At 34.9% G+C, this 24,529-nt stretch overlaps 1 protein-coding gene across 11 annotated transcripts in view; it reads left to right on the top strand.

Annotated features, from left to right (window-relative positions):
• The window catches only part of NOL4 (nucleolar protein 4), a 376,171-nt gene extending 352,019 nt beyond the window's left edge, over positions 1-24,152 (top strand). For all 11 annotated transcript variants that reach the window (XM_054460888.2, XM_054460889.2, XM_054460890.2 and 8 more), the window contains one exon: positions 22,217-24,152. In XM_054460888.2, the coding sequence (XP_054316863.1) occupies positions 22,217-22,410 (194 nt within the window). In that variant the 3' untranslated portion in view covers positions 22,411-24,152. The remainder of the gene's footprint in view (positions 1-22,216) is intronic.
• Positions 24,153-24,529: the final 377 nt, after the last annotated feature.

Raw genomic sequence — 24,529 nt, 5'->3', positions numbered from 1 at the left:
TGTTAATGAACAGGGCTCCCAAAGTCCTTCCTGACTTTCAACCAATTCTCCATAGAGGAACCAAAATAATTTTTAAGAAAAGGCAAATCTGATCACATCACTTCACCATCTAAAACCTTCTATGGGCTTTCATTGTTCTTAGGGAAAGGATGTGAGCCAGCTCTTCCAGCTTCAAGGTCTACTCACCTGAAGTTTTCTTTCACCTGCTTCTCCCCAACTCTCTCCTCATTCATTGCACACCCTTTTTTAAATCCAGAACTCCAAGTCTAGATGAGGTATAGATATACACTCTCATAGTATCCTCAATTTATCCTCTGAAGCATGTATGATAGCGCACACACACACACACACACACACACACACACACACACAATCACACAACATTGGTATCTATTCCTCAATTATATTTTTCAGTGATGCCCAAAAGCCACATAGGAAATTTGGTATAAATCCCAGGTATGCAGCCATGTAAGTGTTTAGAAAGCATGTTTTATAAATGCACAGTTTGAATATAGATGCTGTGGTACTATGTTGAGGTCTATTTTTTCTGTATGTTTCTCCCCAAAAACTTTCCTATCATAAAATGACAGAGGCTAAAGGGACATGAGAAATCATTTGATAGCAACCACTTCATTGTGTAAAGACCACAAAGAAAGAAACAGGGCTGGAAATTTATGTGACTTGCTCAAGGTCATGTATAATGATTTTGGAGTTGTTTAGTTAATTCATGCGTTGGCTCTTTTTTTTTTTTTTTTAAGGCAAGGTCTCCCTGTGTTACCTAGGCTGGGGTGCAACTGCAATGCTCCCACTCAGTTGCCTGAGTAGCTGGGACTACAAATGCTCACTGCCACACCTGGTTAATTTTAAATTTGATTTTTTAAATTATTTTTTGAGACAGGATATCACTATGTTGCCCAAGCTGGTCTTGAGCTCCTGGGCTCATGCAATCTTCCTGCTTTGGTTCTTATATGATGAGATGATGATATCTGAAGGACACAGCAACCAATAACATCAAACACTTCAGGCTGTCTGTGTACACTTCAAATGAAACAAAAGTAACAGATTAATCAGTATGGCATGCAGAGAATTTAAAATGATGTGAATTTCTTTGAGCAATGACTTTGAGCTGAGTGTAGCTGAATTTAAATAAAAAACAGCAATAACAACAACAAAGATCAAAACACTAATCTTGGCAAACAAAAGCTTTAGTCTCAAACCAAAGAGAATTTGTCTAGTGTACATTTGAGAAAGGATTCTAGCAATGTAGTGGTAGCAAGGGAAGTGATGTTTCCCTTGTTATATATCAGCTCTAAATTCCAGTTTTGTTTTCTTCACCCAAAAAATGTATACTACCTGTAACGATATTGTCTCCTGCTCTTTTACTTTTGTTTATTTAGTTTTTGCTTGTTTTAATCACAGAAAGGCAGCTTGATTGACTGGGCCTACAATGTCCTTTATTTGGGTACTTTCTTCATAAATTCTGGGAATTCCAAATGTTCTGACTTTTTAAAATGGCATTATCATATCTATCATTTCTTCATCTTTAAGACATCAAAATAGTCATTCCCTGTAACAGTTTTGGAGCTGTGGAGAAAGAAACTACATACATATGCATAAATCTTGAGAGCTAAAAAGGACATAACAGAAGATTAGCATTATATTAGATGCCAACCTCATAGCTGATGGATGACAACTCCAGTTAATCTCAGTTTGAGAATTCTTGATTTTAGGATTTGTAGAGATCTGATATATGTGGAAGGGAGTAGTAACTTCTAAGAGATCAAGTAGAACTAACCTTACATATGATTTAATTTATAAAATAGATGAAAACAATCAGAATTCAAGCCACTCTCTGGAGAAATTGTGAAGTATGATGCAGGTTGGCAGTAGAATTAGGAGTGCAAAGATTGAAGGGAAAATGATGTTTCCAGAACCTTTAAAACAAATGTCATTAAAATAATACTATCCATGCAGATTAGATCATGTTCAAGACAAATCTATAGGCAGAAGAATAAAAGAGGATACCTTAGCAGCATTTGAATTTGATTTAAATATTTTGGAGTTCTCATGTTCAAATCTTTGTAACTTTAAGAGAAGCGAAGTTGGATAAGGCAGAGTCAATGACATCAAGTAAACAAAAAGAGATATATTCTTCCTCTTCTTGTCTATATGTCAGAATCCTTTAGGACTCTGATTAAATACTTCCTTATTCTACCTCATCATCGTTCCACTCTTTGGAAGATTGATCACTCCCCTGCATGTGTATTTATTCTAACACCTATCTCATAGAATTGAGAGATATATTTTCAAGAAAATTTCCCATTATAGATATGCATTTCTTGAAAGCAGAAACTTCATCTTGTTCACTGTTATATCCCTCTAAGTAAGGTCAGACATATAGCAAGTGCTCAATAATATTTGCTTAATAAGTGAATATTTAGAAAAAATAGAATGATGTCAAAAGAAAAAAGGCTACAGAGATAAGTATGTACCTTGGATGGCAGGAGGGAAGGATTAATCTTAGATAAATCAAAGCAATTGGAGGCAAGGAGAATGATTAAACTGAACTTGGGGATTCTATGGGTGAAAGAGGAAGGCTCCAGTTCATTCATCAGTTTATGGGTCTACAGTAGTTTTAGAGTTTTATAAGCTCCTGTTTAATAGCAATAGAAAATCTTGCCTGATTGAAGACTTCATAGCAAGGAAATATTCTGTCTACCAATGATGCCAGGGTGCCCTTCAAATCCATCATTAGCCAACCTCCATTTGTTTGGAGCTGGCAAGGGGCTGCACCCAACAATCCAAATTTTCAAGTTGGAGAATTATCAAAATGACAGCAGTTACAATCTGTATAAAGAATTTATTCAAATTATCCAACTGAAATGAGGAGCAAGCAAGCAGCCAATCCTCCTGTTATTATCACACCATTTACATAGGACTTTGGACTGTTTTCTTTCTATCAGGAAGTTCACATTGAGCTGTCTAAAGAGGGCAATTGTAGTTCACTGCAGTTATTCATTGGATCTCTTGAGTCTAAATTATATGCATAATGCATAAGTTAACTACTGATGTTTCCGCTCTACAAACTCCATGGGGGGAGACTTTTCAATTTGTTTTTCAACTCTATTATAAACTGGGCTGATATACAGACCAAAATCTATCAAGACCAAATTGTAGTAATAATGACCATAATCACTAACATTTGTATGGCAATTTCTAGTTTTCCCAACTCTTAACGTTCATTAGCTTCCTTGATCTTCATTAATATTTAGGATTTTGGCTTTAATGATTCCTCTGCTCAGGTCCTTTAGTTATGAGCCTAAGGAAACTTGGCCATAAGATTCACCATCACACTAGAACTGGTTTACAGTGGTGTGACTGGCTGTGTCTGTTGATAGTGCCAGAAACCAGCATTCTGAAACATATTTTTCATCTGAAATGTTCAAAGGAGCATTTTTATTCATTCACTGCCTCACTTCTTACCTCCCTTTTACTTTTCATTCCACGATAACAAGCTTCACCCCACTATTTTGCTGAAACTGGTCTGGCTAAGTTTACAGTGACTCCACTTATTGCCAAACAAAAGATGGATTTTTGCTCTTTACTTGACTAGATTTCTTAAGCATATTTGAATCTATTGATGATTAGAATGTTGAAATGTCCACCCTGTTGGCAACTATGCTTATTATCCTTCTTAGGGGATCTTGACTATATCCAAATGAGTATGGGAATAATCAGTTGGAGTTAAGGATGTCTTCTTAAAGTATGTTCTCTTTTTCTCTTAATACCCTAAGGAGCACAATATTGGAAGAAGGGGAATGTTTCATGTCAAACATTTTAGAGAAATATCTTGAAATACATAAATTCTTGAAATACAATTTCATGGTACCTTGTGCTTCTCAGATAATTTTTCTCTTGCTGCCTTTCTAGAATTTCTTTTGTACTCATGCCCCTTCATGCTTGGGTTCTCTCAACATCCCACACTTTTCCCCTTAATCCTTGTGTTCTGCATAATGACCAAGATAGAACTCATAGCTCTTACAATTTCAACTAGAAAATACTCCCAAATGTGCATAAAAACCCCAATCTTTCCCGTAAGTTTCAGATTTTGTATCCAGTTCTCTACCATGATCTAGACATCCAGAGAAATCTAATATTTGATTTAACAAAATGAATTCTTCATCCCCATGCATATTATTACCTGTCTCTGGGGTTATCTCATGCAGAGATACCCTCCCTTGCACCTGACTCATATCAGCTATTATGTTCCCTATGATACGTTTTCTGTTTACCTCACTAATTTTCTGGCTAAATTTTCTTCCAATATGTTCCCATGATATTCTAAGCATATTTCTTATTATTTTACCTGTCTGTTATGTGTTCCTTTCTAGACTATAAACTATGCACAAGGGCAGGCAAGGTGACATTTTTAAAACTGTCTTACCATCAAGTGTTAGTAGGTAACTACCTTATATGAGTGTTCAATAAATATTAAATGGATAGATGAATGACTGAGTGAAAGAAATTGCTTCAATAAAATATTATGCCTCTTACGGGATCTTGACTAAATCCAGTTGACCATGGAGATAATCACTTGAAGTTAAGGATGTCTTCTTAAAGTTTGTTCTCTTTTTCTCTTAATATCCTGAAAAGCACAACATTGAAAGAAGGGAAATGTTTCATATCCAACATTTTAGAGAAATATCTTGAAATACATACATTCTGCTTTGAAATCTATTAAGCTTAAACCCCTAGTTCAGGAAAGACATGTTTACCATAATTAACCAGGGTCATAGGAGAGTGTGCTTTTCTTCTTTAGCTTACACTCTTAATAGCTTGTTCTGGCTCACTAACCATATGCGAAGATGTAGTGCAGATGTGTGGGGAGGGAACCATTGTCATCCTGCTCCAGGAGACCAGCTGGATGTTTTTGTTGTGTGAAAAACACATAAAGTCTATCATGTAAAACTTTGTAGATAATAATTTTATAGAGTATAGCCTAAAAGTAATTCACGGAAGCTAAGCAATCCCCCACGGTGAATTTGTATGACCTTTACACAATTGGAAGATCTGCGTGGTGGTAACAATTATGTGAAGAAAAGTGACTGTGTGATCTAATTGAAGTAAATATAACTGGAATTATGCAGTTATTATATATCCAAGGAGGTCCAATGAAACCTGAGTGAGTTGTCAAAGCACATTCTGCAGCACACAGTGAAACTTTGGTTATAAAAGAAACAATGTGTTATATTTAGGAATTTTTTCCGCCAGTGTGCAGCTTGCTGAAGCTCTCCCATCTGTGTTTCCTTGATGACCTGACTTAAAGTATTTTCCTATTTTAAACTCTACTAATTTGTATCCATATTTTGATTGTTTTCTCTTTCTTTCAAATATAATTTTATGTAGGCCTGTGCCATCTAACATTATAGCCGCTATCCATATGTGGCTATTGAAATTAAACAAAATTCAAAATTTAGTTCCTCCACCGGGATCCATTTCAAGTTTTCAACAGGCAAAATAGTGAGAGCCTACTGATTTAACAACACAAAGAAACATTCCCATCATCACAGAAGTTTCAGTTGGACAGTGCTGATTCCAGACTCAACTCTTCTCACCTTATTCACATTATTGCACTGGCCTTTGGGTCATTTTGTCATTGCAGAATACCTTTTCTATGTTTATTCCATCAGGTTCTTTGTATTTAGTCATTTATCATATATCATTCACTCTTCAATGAGATAAATGGGGTCAATGAACAACCTTATAGAAACTTAATGCTGATTCTTAAATAGTAATGTTTTTAGTTCAAACTGCCTGGCTTTTAAATAACATCCGGCATGTTAAGGTTCTAAGAAGAACCAATCCCAATGTGAGTTATAACGTTGGCATTGAAAACCACTTTGGCATAGGCTAGGATTACTTAAAAACTAGAAACAAAACAAATTTTAAAAGAATTTAATTGTGACAGAATTTGAAACTGTGATGTTTAAGGAAAGCAAGCTTAAACTCAAGATATTTGAAATGTGACCACATTTTTGACACTGAGCTCATTCTTTGTTTCCAGATTTCCCACAAATAGTATGATAATGACCTATAATTTAATTGATATTGTGAATTATTTATACAGATATATATTGAGATACATAGATTCAGAGAGATGATGCTTATTTGTAAATTTTAATGATTTACAATTATGTTAATCATTTGCTGAAAAATTGAAAGTAAAATTATGTGAAAAATTATCTGTGAATATAATTAAGCATCTTTCAGTTTATCTGGCTGAGCCCTCAAATCTTTCACTGGTTTACTGCAGGGCAGAAAGCCTCCAAGAAAGGCCCTGAAAAGGGAATGAGTGACCCTGTGTGTTCCCTGAACTATGCAGCACTTGTAATTGGTTTTATAGTTCAACATTGATCAGGCTTTTCTGACAGCAGCTTCCTAAAAGCCTGTTCTCTAACTGTACAGTAAAATGGATCTTTACATGCTCTTAAGAGCCTCTTGGGAATTTTGTGTTGTGCCTACTCACTGAAGGGAAGGAATGAAAAGTGTCCTGGGACCTTCCTTTTTGAGTCTGCTAGTAAACTGTTTAGGGTCTTTCCAGGTGACATGGGCTCATTATGGTTGGCTTGGGTTGTTTTCTTTAAACAGCCTCCTTTGAACTTTGACACATCCTCTGGGGAACTATCTGAACAAACCAGTTAAATATCACTGGTCTCACCAGCCCTCTGCCACTTAGGAAGGGGTTGTTCTGGGGAGCTCAGATGTTCTGCTTTTTCAGGAAGTCAGAAATCTCACTCTTTATATGGACATTGAGCTAGTCATTGTCCACATTACCCTTTCCTGGGCTCGGGTGCTGATGGAATTTCCAGAAATAGGAACCAAGCTTGTTTGCATTTGCCTACCTCCACTAAAGAGCTTGGGTCTGTCTGCTTGAATCATTCCAAGAGTGTATTCATGCTAAATGTGCCTTTGTTTTCCCCTCTTCATAAACTTTTCAACCTTTGAGCATGATGACAATTATTATGCTAACATCTTCTTTTGTGATTTCAAGGCACAAGTTAATTTTTAAATGTCATTTGGCTCCTAACTCACTTAAAATGTTTTTTCTGTAAACCCTTTTTTCATCCACGAACAATTGCTGGAACTAGTAGAAGTAGATACATTTGAATGAGTCCACACAGTGCAAGTTTTGCCTCCTGAGTTGTTACTTGGTCCACTCACTAAAATTCAGAATTAAAAGTGATTACAAAATTAAGTGTGTGATTGACGAACATTCTGGCCAATATCTAAATGGCCACAGAGGGAAACAAATTATTCCTTATAATTTAAACCCATTAGGAAATATAATCCTCTTGTGTGTTCTGAATGGATCTAAAAGTAGCTTGTACAGTCTTCTGAATTTAGGATTTTGTTTGTTGGTGCCTATTTCGGATGATATAGGTTATTATGTCTTTTGTGTTCTTTGGGACAATATTATAAGAATTTTTTTTTACATTTTATTCCTGAAAGCATATTTATGAGCACAGTTTTTCCATAATTGTGAAGGAGGTCATATTATGTTTATTTTCATTGTGTTTTTTCAAATCAGACATATCTTTTGTACATTTGTAATATACTCAGCTCTCCATGTTTACATCCTTTAAAAGCCATTCTTCATACACCACTCTGTCCATCTATGGTCTGCTCCCATGATTTCTTCTGTTCCTTGTAAAATATTAATTTTTTTTCAGGAATATAATATATCAGCATTAACTATGCTGTACAGTAGATTTCTTGAACTTACTCCTCTAATCTAACTGTAAACTTGCACTCTTTTGCCAACGTCTCCACAATATTCCCTACTCCCTATTCACCCCAGCCTCTGGCAACCACCATTCCACTCTCTACTATGTGAACAAATTCTTTGGATTCCGCATATGAGTGAGATCATGCAGCATCTGTCTTTCTGTTCCTGGTTTATTTCACTTAATATAATGCCCTTCTTGAAAACTGCTAAGTGAGTAGAAGTAAAATGTTCTCACTACAAAATAACTAGGTGAGGTAATGCTTTTGTTAATTAGCTAGATTTAACCATTCCATGATGTATGTGTACTTCAAAACCTCATGTTGTTCATGATAAATACATACAATTTATGCCAATTAAAAAATAAATTTGAATAAAATACTAATTTGCTTTCTAAGCAACTTAATAACAAAGGTGAGAAATGAGGACAGGCATTAACATTAATGGAAATCCATCCACCCTGTCTTTCCTCATATACAAGAAAATATGCTGTCTAGGTTCACGAAAATGATTGTGCTTTATTTTTAAACCTCTGGATGTTTGATGAAGCAATGTAAATATTTGATAAGAAATCACTAAGAGAAGTCTGACACATGTGTTTTACATCTAAACACAGATTCTTAAAATTTTCTGTTCCTTAAAATTGTAATTTTGCCTTCATGGTTTATTGGCTAATAGTATAAAAGAAGTAGATATTTCAGTGTAAATATTCTATATTTCATATGAGTTACAGTTTTATAACATAAAAAATATGTTTGTAGTTTTGGATGATTGTAGATTAAATGTGATTTTTTAAATATGCAGAATATCCATGCTTGCTGACCTTTGGTTTAGTTTAGTGATTCAACTTAATTGTAGTCTACTATTTGCTAGACTTCCATCATTTATTCGTTTACAAACTTGGAGCCTGTTTTTCTCTTCCTTACCTTAAATTGTTATACTCTAAGAGCAAAAAGGATACTCTAGAGGTAGCAGGATCTACCCACCCCAATTTCATCCCCACTCCCAAAGCAACAAATATTAAAATTACCTTGTCTATAAAACACTTACACATCTTCTTAATATGTAAGTTGATTAAAATTTGCTGATTCTCATTTGACAAAAAGTAAAACAGAACAGTCTCTGAGAAGTTTAAAAATAAATGGATCAAACTTAAACCATCTTATGTGTACTTTGTCCTATAAATATATAGCTTATAAATATGAACTTATATTTATAGTATTCTATATAAATATCTTATGTGCTGTAATATTATTTTATAATTATTATCTACTTACAGTAAAATTTGAGGGACTTAAAATATGTGAATACAGATGACATATCATAGGTACCTACATATTTGTTAGGTTATTGATAGTGATAGGAAGCAGCAAATTGCCAAAAAGAGGACCATTTTTTTAATATTGTACTTTAAAACAGTGAGACAAATTATTTCACAGCACCTTAAGAAATTTTTAATAATATTTTCCAATATAATAATGACTAAACTGAGGGTTGTATTGGATTTTTACAATACTAATGTATTATAGTATCCTTATCAGCTGTCAATTTCATTGTTAATTACTAGTAATCTCAATTCCAGAGGAGCTAATTCTTCACTAATTCATGTGTCTTACCTCATGAGGCATCAGTGTTTATGTTATAGATTTTCATTGTCCTAAGTTTTTAAAGGAGTGGAATAAACTACCAAATTTAATCACTCTGGGATAAACGTGTGTATGTGTGTGTGTGTGTGTGTGTGTGTGTGTGTGTGTGTGTGTGAAATACAGGAATTTAAAATATTTCATATGACCATTAATCATACAGAACAAAAAGCAACTCCTATTAAATCTTGTATTGTTGTTAACAGGCATCTATGTTATAGTGAACATGTCTTAGTAATTATCTCAAAATATTGAATGTGATTTAGAATACCTTCCCTTTGAGATATTATAAGGGAATTCTCCTGAATAGAGTATATAAATGTGATGGCTAATTGTATGTGTCAACTTGACTGGGCTATAAGATGCCCACATATGACCAACGATTTTTCTATATATGTCTGTGAGGTGTTCCTGTATGAGATTAACATTTGAATCAGGTGGGCTCAGTGGCTCACACCTATAATCCTAGCTGAAGCGGGTGGTTTGCTTGAGCCCAGATGTTCAAAACCAGCCTGGGCAACATAGCAAATCCCCATCTCTGAAAAAAAAAATTACCCAGGTGCCCAGGTGTAGTAGCATGGCCTGTAGCCCCAGATACTCTGGAGGCTGAGGTGGGAGGATCACTCGCGCTCTGGAGGTCAAGGCTGCAGTGAGTCATGATCATGTCACTCCACCTGAGAATGGGCAACAGAGCAAGACTCTCTCAAAAAAAAAAAAAAAAAAGATAAAGAATCAGTAGACTGAGTAAAGCATATTGCCCTCACCAATGTAGGTGGACGTCATCCCATCAATTGAAGACTTGAGAAGGACAAAAAAGATTTAGTAAGAGGGAATTCTCCTGCATGACTGCTTGAGCCAAGACATTGGTCTTTTTTTACTTTTGGAGTCAAGCTGAAATATTAGTTCTTCTTGGGCCTTGAGCCTCCTGGATCTTGGACTAAGAGTCAGCTCTCTTGAATCTCAGGTCTTCACACTCAGACTGGAACTACACAACTGGCCCTCCTGGATCTCTAGCTTGCTGACTACAGATCTTGGGACTTTTCAATCTATATAATTGCAAGAGCCAATTCTACATATATATGGAATTGTATGTGTGTGTGTGTGTGTGTGTGTGTGTGTGTGTACATACACACACATTAGAGTCTTAACTTTCCAGAGATTTCCAGGGATTAGTATGAATTGTGGTAAGCAAGGGGCGTGATAAGACGAAAACCTCCAAAATGCCCTGAGGAAATACTAGACAGTTTTATTCTTTTACAAATTTATTTTATTTCACTTTTAAGGGAACAGAAAATCAATAGGCCACAATTTTTTACTGTCAGTTGTAAAATTTATCTGTACATTTGTGTTTATTCAATCTATTTCCAGAAATATTTGAAGACTCTTTAAATATGTAAATATTCCAGCTTTGTTAGAGCACTGATAACTCAAGAAAATAGTAAAAATTTACTAATGAGTTTGAACTTGAACACAAGTTTAATCTCCAAATGATGAAATCTCATTTAATATACAGACAAAAATTATGCAGCACACAGCTATAAGATAGTAAGATTACCAAGGGGAAAACCCAGGTTCAAATCTTAATGTAGAAACTTCCAAGCTATGTGAATTTAGGCAAACAATTAACCCCAATGGTATTTACAAGTAAACTATAAATAATACTGTTTTCCTTGTTTATTTGTCAGCTTGTTGAAACAGGAGAAATGAAGTTGAATTATGAATGGTAGGGGAGTACAAATCATAATATTCTCTTTTCTTTAACAGTGGCCAGAGAACCCAATGGTCTAAGCAATTGTGATATTTTTTACCTCATAGGCTCTCTGAAGAATAATAAATTCATGCTTTATTCTTTCTGGTTTTAGGGATTGCTTCCTGTTATTTGAAAATGTATACATGTATGTAAATATATACATAAACAAATAATACAGTAAATCATTATGCCCTTATATAGTATGTTTGTTCAGCTTAAATTAAAAAGTAACTCTTCTCTCTCCTGCAGTATTTGTATCTTTTCCCAGAAGCCAAAAATTGCCTGGAAACAGAAGCATGCTAGGAGTCTTTCCCTCTACAAATTTCTAAAACTGATGGGACACTGATTCTCACTTTAGGTTATCCTGTGATTTATCAAAGGATTAGTTAGGTCTCCACAAAATACTGAATTTGAAGCTTCGGTAGAAAGGTCATTTACTGAATAAACTCAGGCAGTTTACATAGCTGAGTACTGGGAATTAGCCAATGCAAGTAGAGGAAAGATTAGAAAGGCCAATGTGGCAAATAACTGCTTCTCTTTAAATTGAATGTGTAGAAAACCCCCTTAGATAAAAAGCAAAAGTGCTGAGATGTTCAACAGCAATTTTTCTCTCTTTTTTTAAACAAGGTGAATTTAGATCAGAAAAATGAACTAAAACACAAATGGATAAAGACAGTGGGAAAAGAAGATTTTAAAATGTTTTAATTGGTGTAAAAATTTAGAATTTAAAAAAAGCAGGTCCAGGAGATTTGAGTTTTGCAGTACTTAATTTTTCAAACGTGTGGGAGATTGATATTTACAGTCTTAAACTAAAATTAATGTTTTAAGTAAACATTCAAAATTGCCCTCAAATCAGTCCAGGAATATATTATGAAGGGGATCTAATTTAACCTGCAAATGCTGTCAATGTTTGATCCTTAGCTTTGCTAGAAAGAAGTCTTACAACTTTGGTGGGGGAGTACAATCTATAAGGTTCTCTTTTCTCCCTTGCATAATGCCTTAAACAGTTACTTGGCCTTGACAGTGATACATATCTTGCTTTTTGTATTTTCTTAAGTATGTGTACAATATGTATCTTAGCAACTTGTTACTTTGTAGAAAAGTATACTATTTATTGGTAACCTAATATTGATTAATCAGTGTTAACTAAATAGAGAAGTGTAAACTTAATGACATCAGGAAGAGTTAAGTATTTGAAAGCACAATCATATTAGGGTTACAGTTAGACCTAACTGGTTTGAAAATGACTTCGGTTTGACATAGACTACAGAAGAGACACAGTTACCACCAAACTGTAGTATCAATCTTTTCTCTAATCAAAGGATAAGTTATCTGAAGATGGAGAGTTCCAAGACCAGATACTTACATCTCATATTTGGTTCTGTTGTTATCCACCATTTGTTAAAGGACAAATTCTCAGGTGGATGCATAAATAAAATGTAGTTCTTTTTTGATAGCAGTGATCCAGATAAAATACAGTCTTGCAGAATTATTGAAAGAATTTTTATGTGAGGGTGTATGACATTACAGCTGTCCCTCTGTGTCAGTGGGCTCCATATCTCCAGATTGAACCAACTGCAGATCAAAAATATTGGAAAAAAATCTAAAGTAACAATACAACAAAAATAATACAAATGAAAACATACAGTATAACAAATATTTATATAGCATTTACATTATATTCAGTATTATAAGTAATTGAGAGATGGTTTTAAACATACCAGAGGATGCACATGGGTTATATCCAAATACTATGTCATTTAATATAAAGGACTTGAGTATCCTGGATTTTGGTATCCTGGACCCAAGTTCCCAAAGATACTGAGGAACCATTGTAATTGGCGTTAATATGAAAGCTTAGGGGAATTAAATATTTATTAACTAATAACGAGAGTAACCGTTCATCAGAAGATAACAATTGTCTAGGTACTATTGATATGGTTTGGCTCTGTTTCCCCACCCAAATCTCATCTCAAATTGTAATCCCCATAATCACTACTTGTCGAGGGAGGGATGTGATGGGAGGTGATTAAATCATGGGAAAGATTTCCCTCATGCTGTTCTCATGAAGGTAAGTGAGTTCTCATGAGATCCGATGGTTTTATTAGTGTTTGACAGTTCCTCCTTCATGTACTCTCTCACCTGCCACCATATAAGATGTGTTAACTTCCGCTTCTGCCATGATTGTAAGTTTCCAGGGCCTCCCCAGGCATGCAGAATTATGAGTCAGTTAAACCTCTTTCCTTTATAAATTATCCAGTCTCAGGTATTTCTTTATAGCAGTGTGAGAATAGACTAATATAGGAAATTGGTACCACAGACAGGGGGAAACTGCTATAAAGATAACCTGAAAATGTGGAAGCAACTTTGGAACTGGGTAAGGGGCAGAGGTTGGAACAGTTTGGAGGGCTCAGAGGAAAACAGGAAGATGTGGGAGAGTTTGGAACTTCCTAGAGACTTGTTGAATGGTTTTGACCAAAATGCTGATAATGACGTGGACAATGAAGTCCAGGTTGAAGTGGTCTCAGGTGGAGATGAGAAACTTCTTGGGAACTGGAGCAAAGGCCACTGTTGCTATGCTGGTGGCAATCTGCCACTGCCCTAGATCTGTGGAACTTTGAACTTGAGAGAGATGATCTGAAATTAGAACTTATGTTTCAAAGGGAAACAGGGCATAAAAGTTAGAAAAGTTTGTGGTCTCACAATGAGATAGAAAAGAAAAACCCATTTCTGGGGAGAAATTCAAACCAGCTACAGAAATTTGCATAAGTAAAGAGGAGCAGAATGTCAATACCAAGACAAAGGGGAAAATATCTCCAGGGCATGTCAGAGATCTTGGCAGCAGTAACTCCCATCATAGGCCTGGAGGTCTAGGAGGAACAAATTGTTTCCTGGGCCAAGCCCAGGACTTGCTGCTGTGTGCAGCCTTGGGACTTGGTGCCCTGCATCCCAGCCACTCCAGCTCCAGTTGTGGCTAAAAGGGGCCAAGGTAAAGTTTCAGCCATTGCTTCAGGGGATGCAGTCCCCAGGTCTTTGTGGCTTCCACATGGTGATTGACCTGTTGGTGTACAGAAGTCAAGAATTGAGACTTGGGAACCTCTGCCTGGATTTTGGAGGCTGTATGGGAACACCTGGATATCCAGGCAGAAGTCTGCTGCAGGGATGGAGCCCTCATGGAGAATCTCCATTAGGGCTGTGTGGAAGGGAAATGTGGGATTGGAGTCCCCACATGGATTCCCCACTGGGGCACTGCCTAGAAGAGGGCCACCATACTCCAGACCCCAGAATGGTAGATCCACTGACAACTTGCACCATGTGCCTGAAAAAGCCTCAGTCACTCAATGCCAGCTCATGAGGGAGCTGCCCAAGGCTGTGAGAGACCACCCTGTGCATCAGCATGCCCTGGATGTGAGACATGAGTCAAAGGAGATCATTTCAGAGCTTCAAGATTTAATGACTGCCCAACTGGGTTTCAGACTTGTATGGGGCCTGTAGCCTCTTTGTTTTGGCCAGTTTCTCCCATTTGGAATAAAAGCATTTATCCAATGCCTGTAACCCCACTGTATCTTGGAAGTAACTATTATGTTGGTGCAAAAGTAACAATCACTAACTTGCTCAAACTCCTAGACAGAAGGGCATTGCCTTGTCTCAGATGAGACTTAGGACTTGGACTTTTGGGTTAATGCTGGAATGAGTTAAGGTTTTGGGAGACTATCAGGGAGGCATGATTGGTTTTGAAATGTAAAAAGGATGTGAGATTTGGGAGGAGGTAGGGGCAGAATATAGTTTGGCTCTGTGTCCCCACCCAAATCTCCTCTCAAATTGTAATTCCCATTATCCCCGTGTGTTTTGGGAGGGACCTGGTGGGAGGTGATTGGATCATGGGGGTTGTTTCCCCCATGCTGTTCTCATGATAGTGAGTTTTCACAAGATCTGATAGTTTTATAAGTGTTTGACAGTTCCACCTTCACATGTGCTCTCTCGCCTGCCACCTTGTAAGATATGCCTGCTTTCCTTCTGCCATGACTGTAAGTTTCCTGAGGCCTCACCAGCCATGCATAACTGTGAGTCAATTAAACCTCTTTCCTTGTTAAAATAACCCAGTCTTGGGTATGTATTTTCATTTTATTTATTTATTTATTTATTTATTTATTTATTTCTGAAACAGATTCTCACTCTGTCCCCCCAGGCTGGAGTGTAGTGGCATGATCTCGGCCCACTGAAACCTCTGCCTCCTGAGCTCAAGCCATTCTCCTTCTTAGCCTCCCAAGTAGCTGGGATTACAGGTGCCCACCACCATGCTGGGCTAATTTTTGTATTTTTAGTAGAGACTAGGTTTCACCATGTTGGTCAGGCTGGTCTTGTACACCTGACCACAAGTGATCCACCCACCTTGGCCTCCCAAAGTGCTAGGATTACAGGCGTAAGCCACTATGCCTGGCCTCTGGTATTTATAGCAGTATAAGAATGGACTAATACAACTATGTACCCCAATAGCAAAGCCTCAAAATTAAATCAAAAAGTAACAAAATAGCAAGGAGAAATTGAAAGTCATAATGATAGTCATAGAGTTTTGACACAAGTCTCTCAGAAAAACCAAAAATAAACAAAAAAAGATACACCAGAAAAACATTTGGATTTGAAAGAAATAATTAAAATTTAATCTAATAGCTATATCTAGAATCTGACCCCCAACTGTCTAACAATACATATTCTTTCACATATATTGACCACCTAAGCAAATGGAAACAACAAAATAATCATTAACATACAGATCACATTGTGTTAAGAAGTATTTATAATTATCAAACATGAAAATGCTACATAACTAGATTTATGGAATATAACTAATTTAGTATTTTGGCATACACATTAGAAAAAAATAGAAAGTTAATGAACCAATGATTTAACCTGAGAAGTCAAAACAGAGAAAACCCAAAGACAATAGAGTAAGTGAAAAAATTGATTAAATACAAATCAAAGAAGCAATAGGGAAGACTAACAAAGGCAAAAGCAGCATTCTTGAAAGGGCTTTTTTAAAAATATGACAAGATGAATAAAGACAGATGAAACATAATAGAAATTTTAAAAAAAAGTTTAAAAAGTATAAAATTCATATTTTTATACCATTATACTTGAAAGTTTAGAGATATTAGACCATGTTTTACAAAAGCATAATTGGCCAATATTAATTCAAAAATGGATATTCCCAATGAACTTGTAACCATTACACAAATAGAATCAGTATTATAAAAATCTGCCCATTAAAAAATATCAGACTCTGATGGTTTTACAAATTTTTACCAAGGCTTCAAAGGCTAGATAATCTTCACTTTAGACAAACAATTCTAAAAGAAGGAAAAATGGATAAAAGAGGAGAAAGTACTCCAGCTCATTTTATGATGCTACTATAATTCTATCATCAAAAAGAGTATTAGAAAGGCAAATTATAGTGTAATCACACTTGTGAATATAAATGAAACTCATTAGCATGTTGAATCTAGCAATGCATATTTAGTGTGATATTTTAGATATCTTTAGCCCACTGATAAATATTCAGTCATCTGGAGAAGGAAATTACCACTTATAGAATATCTAGTATAACCAGGCATTGTGCTGGATGGTTACTTTATCTATATTAGCTAACTTAGCTAAAATCCTGAGGTTTTATAGTTGATTTTTTTTTACTCTTTGGCAAAAGAACTACAATATCATCATGAATACCTTGATTAAACATCTGATCACAAAAATAAGAAATGAAATGGCCTACAAACAAAGTTTTCAAGTGGCGAATTTGTTAGCCAACCAGGGAAAATCACTTCATTTACTGATAGCAAGTTTATTAAATCACATTTTACTGCAAAACTAAAGAATTGTGTCCAGAAAAATAAGCCTTCTTAAGACTTTCAGCATTATGGCAAGAACAGTGCTTGAAAGCTTGAGGAAATTGAAATATTGGTAATATAAATAGTCAATTAACAAACAAGGTAACTCTAGTTTGAAGTAGTTTTCCTTGCCTCTTGCGTTGAGATGGTACTAATACTACTCTGTTGTTGCTTATTGGAGGAGTCAATGATAAGTTTGAAGTGATGAATAATTAGCCTCTATGAATAGTAAGTGTGGAACACCTATAGGTGAGAATATTTTCAAAGTTGCAAAAAAACTAATTCAATACAATCCAAAGTGGAACTAAGAGGTGTGAAGCACAAAGAGGGTTATTTGGACATATTTACAAAGTTTCTTAAAACATAAAGCATATGGTTATTCCTTGAAAGAGCCATTAGCAGTTGTATTGTGGAAAACACTTCAGTATTTCATTCATGGTTAAAACAGTACTATCATCTTTAAACTTCATTTGTTCTCATCAATTAACCATGTTCATTACTGTGAAATTTTGTCAGAATAGAATCTGAATATACTGAGTTTTCCTACCACACAGCAGTTTGATGGCTTCCTGGTAAGGTTTTATTACAAATTTTTTTCAGATCAGGGCTAAGATTAAATTTTTTCTGAATAAGAACTGCTCTCAGACAGTATCAGTAAACACTCAATGGTTTTGGAAATTAATTTTTGCTGCAGAATTGGCAATGTTTCTTGTTGAATTCGATCTGAAATTACAAGATAAAACAGTACTTATATGCAAAGCTTATGCTGTGGTAAAGTTATTTTGATGATGGCCAATATTGTTTGAATCACAGTAATAGAAAACTGCTTATAAACTTCTTGTCCTATCAGAAGTTAAAACAAGAAGTAAAATCTCCATTCCCAAGCAGATTTGCAGTGGATATATTTTCTGAGCACATACCACAGACTCAGCAATATTTTAGTACATTGATGCAAACGCAAAGTAAATTCTTATATTTCAAATTCCTTTTCACTCTTCAGTTGAGGAGCTTCCAGTTTAAACTTTAATTGGAAGTAATTAATCTGCAGTGTATTGACCTAATAAAAGGTAACTATCAGGAGAAGGATCTAATAGAATTCTATAATGACTTTTAAGTGATGAATATGCTCAATTAAAATAATATGGTTGTGACCTGATAAAAGTATTTGAAAATACTTAACTTTATAAAAAGACATTTTCAAAGATGAAACACATAAAATATCACTACAAATCTTCATTAATAGATGAACATTTGCAATTGATTTTGATGAAAAGGAACACTAACGGTGAAGCTCAATTAAGAAAAAAGCTTTTTACTCTCCTCATTAGTAGACCTTTATTTAAAAAAAAAAGACTCAATTGTTATAGTTTGAATTTTGTCCATGAGAACGTTGTAAAAATCTGCTTTCTCTCTTTTTGTATAAGTACCTACATATTAATATCTGCAATTCTGCCTCATGGCTTAAGATGACTAAAATATTTACTACCTTGTTCTTTGTTTAAAAATTTCACCAACCCCTATAGTAAAGAATTAATTTAAAATGTTCTTCACTTATTTAAATTGTTAAATTAATTGCCAGTTATCCAGACATTTCATAGTCTATTACTTGGGAGTGGAGGTCCTAGCTGAAGAAGGGAACATAGGAGAAGGCTGTATGAAGCTAGGAATTATTTTATATTCAACTCAGGACTTGTGGTAATATTTAGTGGTGAAGCAAACATGATTATTTAGGAAATGGACAATAACTTATTTTTCTCTATCAGCAATGATTCATGTGGAAATCACTGTACTCAAGCAATTACATTTTTACAATTTTAGATGACTTTTATGGCAATAATAATATTTCCATATATTAGAGGTTACTTTACTTGAATAAGTCACATTAAACCATTGTGTTTTATGTCTACTAGTTTTGTTTTAACCATAACTAGTGTTATTAATAACATCACTTATTTCCTATTTCTTAATTATTGGCTATAGAAAGAATCTGGCACTTCTCATTTATTGGTTACACAAACATCGATCAGTCACTGATTATTATTGAGGCTTCCTTTGTGCCAGGCACAAACACAGCTCCACAGAATGATATGGTAAATGAGACACAAAGGGTGCCTGCGTTTATGGGCCTTGCATTCTTACCTTCAGTCTAATTTTTGATAAATAAAAATGTATACCATAGTCTTTCAAAGAGAATTTACACTGCAAAAACAAAACTTTGTCCTAAGGGGCCCTACTACCTAAGGATAAATGACACTAAAATATGACCACAAAAATAAGTCTATTTAAAACAACAACCAAAAATGCACCATAAACAGGGGAGAAATATTCAACTGATAACTTAATTTGAAAAATAAAATGAAGAAAAAGAAAATGAAGAAGTAAAATGAAAATATACATTTTCATTTAACTGAAATTTATTTATAACTTAAATATCCCTCAAACCTCAAAAAATGAATCAATAATTTGTTTTGGTATGTGGAGCTTAATTTTTCAAACAGCATTGTATGTTAGCATGAAATATCTTTTATCTCTTATATTTTCAGAATGATCATAAAGCAGGTTCGCATCACTTTGGTAAAAATGTGGGCACTTAGATAAATGTGGACCTAGCAAGTTGCCTTGGTGTGTGCCTTTAACCTTGGATATCAAAATCATTTCTCTTGAAGTATCTTTTGTGTCATTATCCTTGGTCATTTTCTTGTTAACTGGTCCAGCTTTTCCAGAACCATGCTTCTCAGTAGCCTTGTGTGAGATTTTAGCAGGTCTCCAAGAATCCTTTCCTAGACTTCATTAAATGTAGCATCTTTATAAAATTTGATTTTTTACTTGTAATTGATATGCATTCTAATCAGATCATACTGTTGGGGATAATTAAGCCAAACCAGTCAAGTATGGGATTCACTCAATGAGGCAGAAATGAATGGTAGCGATAATCAGTGAGGGCCATTTGGTCACTAGTGAAATATCTTGTTTATTTGCAAATATTTTTACTTTAGCTTGATTCCTTACCCAACCCCATAGTAGTGAAGACATGGATAACAAACACTCAGCTAAAGGTCTCCTTATAGTTTTGGTTTATGCACTCTATCCTGATCCTGCAGATCTGAAAAAAGCCAAGATAATGATGTCAACTTGCTTCCAGACAAAGAATAATAACAACTTGGAGGTGTGAATAGCCTCCAAATGGCAGAGCTTTCTCTAGACTGTGCCTGTGCTAACAAAGGTCTGAAGGAAAGTGAAAGCTAGGTCTTGGTTTGGAAGCTTAGAACACTGAGCCAGCGGTAGGGTGTAATTCAAAAACTGCTGATTAGAATAAAATCAATCTCCCTCACTTTAGAAAGAACTGGAGCCCTAGCCTCAACCCTTCCTCAATTCTAGTTAAGGATGCCAATCAACTTGGATTGACAACAAAAACCATCAAAATGTTACACCTTGTAATGAAATAATGATAGTCAGCCAACCAGATACTAGATAACGACATAGCTGAGAGGAAAACCCTTTCAATATCTGTTATAAATATCTGTCCTGGTACTGGGCTTCTTAAATATAAAGAAAAACAAAACTTAAAGTGGGTTCATCTGGGGACCACTACGCCTGTTATAATGCCTTTTTAATCCACTCAGAACTTTCCAAATAAACTCAATTTAATGATTTGCCTCAACACAGGTTCAGTAACTTCTGTTTGCAAATATGACATCACACATCTCTCTTCCAGCTTGTTGTGTCAGTCTCATGATTTTGTAAATAGCGGAACAAATGGAACCTAAGTCCTGCTAGAAAAATCAAAGCTTTGAAAGGCCACTACAGAAGTGGAAATACATTTCTCTCAGATGTCAGAGTTCTTGTGTGCTAGTCTTGTCTCTGCTCTAATTAAATTCAAGTGAAGCTATTTCCCTCTCATGGGACATCTGTCTCCTTTGCGGAGGTAGGGGGTGGAGAGGGTTGGGTCTTGACCTATCTCCATCATGCTTCAAGGAGAACCAAAAGGATAAAATAACATCTCTTGTTTTAGTTCACAAAATGAATACCATTATCTGAAAATTTACGCATGTTTAGGAAAAATCTGTTAAAACATTTTCAAGTTATAGAATCATTACAGTTTTGGAACACATGTTTAGTTATGTGCTTAGTACTGTTTTATTCAAGGATTTAAATTTAATACTGCAAATTTAATAATTACAGTAAATGCTTAATGTCAGCTAAGAAGTATAAAAGTGAACACTTAAAGAATAATTGAAAGAAGTATCTTCTCAACACAAATGACTGAATGAAAGATTTTAAATAACTTTATAAATAATTTTTAAATAAAAATTTACAAAACGTTGTCAAAAAGCATACCCACCAGATGGCTCAAATATGTAAGAAAAAAAGGTTTCGGCACATGAATGTGTTTTGTGCAAATAAATACAGAGATGACATTAAATTCCTAAACACTTAAGTCAGTATTCCAAATGTCTAGGTTCTCTGTGGTATTGTTTGCAGTAATCACTTACTTATTGCACTTCTAAAGCAAATTCCAATGTAATATGTCAACACTTTTAATATTAATCAACATGGTAAACAACATCTGCCTGAAATGAAAAATAATAATAATAAAATACTTAAGTCAAGTCCTGGTTGTGCCACTGAAACGTTGTCAAACTCTAAACATATTCCTGAAGTCCTTTAGTCCTTAGTTTCCTTTTTGCTAAGTTGACTAGTTTGTACTCTAAAGTCATTAGCATCACAGTTTTTTTAAAATTGCAAATTGATGGGGTCTAAGATATCTGTTAATGAATGTAACAAATGAAAAATGTTTGTAATTCCCATCATGTTATGCTACTATGAGAAGCTTCTACAACATATGGAAGACAGATTTAAAATTGAATTTTTCAAAAAACACATGTTCCAAGAAAGTTTTCACCATCTCTCCACAGCAAGAAGTGATTTCCAGAGGCTGATTCGGGCATCTGAGAGAAGACCAAAGAGAAGCCACTTGGTTACCATTACATTGCTCATTAATCTTTCTGAGAGTAGATGTATTTGATCAAAGAGATCACTAGCTTTTTGTGGAAGAATTCATGAATTCATTCAACTATAATTTATTGAATGCTCACATCCAAGATGCTGGAACAAATAATATTTATGTCTAATTTTGTGATGATTTTCTTTCTAGGACCCACTGATCTCAGCATGAAGAGACAATTGGCGACTAGCTCAGGATCCTCCAGCAGCTCAAACTCCAGACCCCAGCTGAGTCCAACTGAAATCAATGCCGTGAGACAGCTTGTTGCAGGATATCGAGAATCAGCTGCATTTTTATTGCGATCTGCAGATGAACTGGAAAATCTTATTTTACAACAGAACTGAGACAGACGACCACCATATTCACTGAGGTCTAAATTTGCAGTTTCCACTAATGACATTTTGATTTCCCAACAGAGATACTTCTGGTCTTACTGCACAGTCTTTTAAGAGAAATACTTCCATTATGCCACATTGTCCTTGATCCCTAAGTGATGTGTTAAGGTGCTTCAAAGGAACTCTGACCTCTGAAGTACTTGAGATACTTTAATATGTCCAGCCTATTGCTTTTTGTTTTAGTGTGTCAGCATAAATATCAGGGGCATAAAAGGCTATCTATTCTTAATTCAAGGATAAAACAGAAGAAGCTTGTGGTATAAAACAATAGTTCCAGATCCAGCTGAAATATTAGTGGAATTTGCTACTGACTCATTGGACTGAAAGCTGAAGTACCTGGCAAAAAAAAAAAAAAAAAAAAAAAAAAAAGCCAAATTTCTTGTTGCTACAGGATATAACAACAATGAAAAGGATCTTGTATTTTAAAAAAATATGTAATTTTTATAAAAAGAAAACTTGTTTTTCATTCAAACTTGTCATTTTTACTTTGGTAACTTTTTCATAGGTCCTAAAAGAAAACTGTTTTGAGAAACTACTGTAAGTACTTTTTCCACATCCCTTTGCCTTCTCCTCTTTCCAAATTCTTTCTACAAAAATAACACTTGATGCTGGAAAAACCCTTGCCTACGTTCTTTCAATCGTCACATCAGGAACTACTACCAAGAGAAGCCTGCATTTCTGCTCTCATGCTGATCTCAAAAACCCCACTCAACACTGCAACTTTATCATAGCAGTTTTCATCCCAGAATTTTTTTTAATAATGACAACACATATTGTTGAAAAATAATCACACCTTGGTTTCTTAGAGCTGCTCGTTCCTGATTGCCGCTGCTGTCTCCAGGCATCCCTCTAGCAGCACCTGGATGTACATGACTGAATGTTAAGAGGTTGCAAGTGACAATCTGAAAATTTGCACTCTTGTGTGTAGTTCTTTTCATTTCTTTTAGAAATAGTTTCCAAAAAGACCATTACGTCTCCTGATATGATTTGTATAATTTTCAGTTCTAGCTAAAAATAATGTAAAGAACTCTCAGCAGATGCAGCTGCAACTTACAATGAACTGTGCCCTGCTATCCCCCATACTTTACCCTTCTTTCTTATTTTATAGTGTGGGATACACATGAGTGATGTTTTCTTTGTGCACTGAGGCAAGCCTATTTTTAAAATATTTAGGGAGAAGTACTTTAGTTCATGCTTCTTATACAACTTTTTTCTGTTGTTTAGCTTTGATTGGATTACAAATTCTTTGTGCATTCCTGAATTTGCCTTATTTCATGTAAAATTTATGTCATTCAGTTTTTGACAATGAGTTTGAGGCATCAGTGATATTTCTTATCTACTTGTTACATATAGTTTTTCAAGTAATGACTGTGATTGTGACCGAGTAATGTGCACTTTTTCTTGTAACTGTGGACATTGCTATGCTTTTTTCTTCTAGTGTTTCTAGAATTACTGTTCCTACAATTATGTAAACAAAAAAAAACAAAAAAAAACCTTTTGTGATACTGTTGGTGAATATAATGTGAAAATCTTATTGAAATATGAGTATTTTGGAAATACATAGCTGCACAAACATCTTTTAAGATGTGGATTTAGAGTTTGCTTATTTAAATGAAAATTCAAAAATTGAGGGCTGGTATAATTTTTTCTGTTTTGTTTGGTTTAATAAACAGATTTCTGTGTTAAAACAATGATTGTCAAACCTTATAAACTTTCTGAAGGATACAATGCTTAATTTTTAGCCATTTACTTTTAAAATCTAAAAGGCTATTTTCTACCGATTTAGCACAAAATTGGCACTTCAAATTTATTTCTCAAGAATATCCTAAGATCCCCCAGGGTTTCAACATTCATTCTAATAAAGAATTTATTCCAAGAATGGGTAAGGAAATTAGGAAGCTAAGACTACTTCATTTGATTATTCAAATATGAATAGAGAATATTTTTGTATATTTTATTACTTTTTTTTTTCAGGAGTAACCTGTTATTTTTTAGTTCTTCCTGATTTAACATCTTGGATGAAGCACGTGCCTGTTTTAAGTGCATGTTTTATGCTTTGCCTTTTGCT

This window comes from Pongo pygmaeus, chromosome 17, assembly GCF_028885625.2.
Source record: "Pongo pygmaeus isolate AG05252 chromosome 17, NHGRI_mPonPyg2-v2.0_pri, whole genome shotgun sequence".
Classification (NCBI taxonomy): Eukaryota; Metazoa; Chordata; class Mammalia; order Primates; family Hominidae; genus Pongo; species Pongo pygmaeus.
This window is presented reverse-complemented; position numbering and strand designations above follow the sequence as displayed.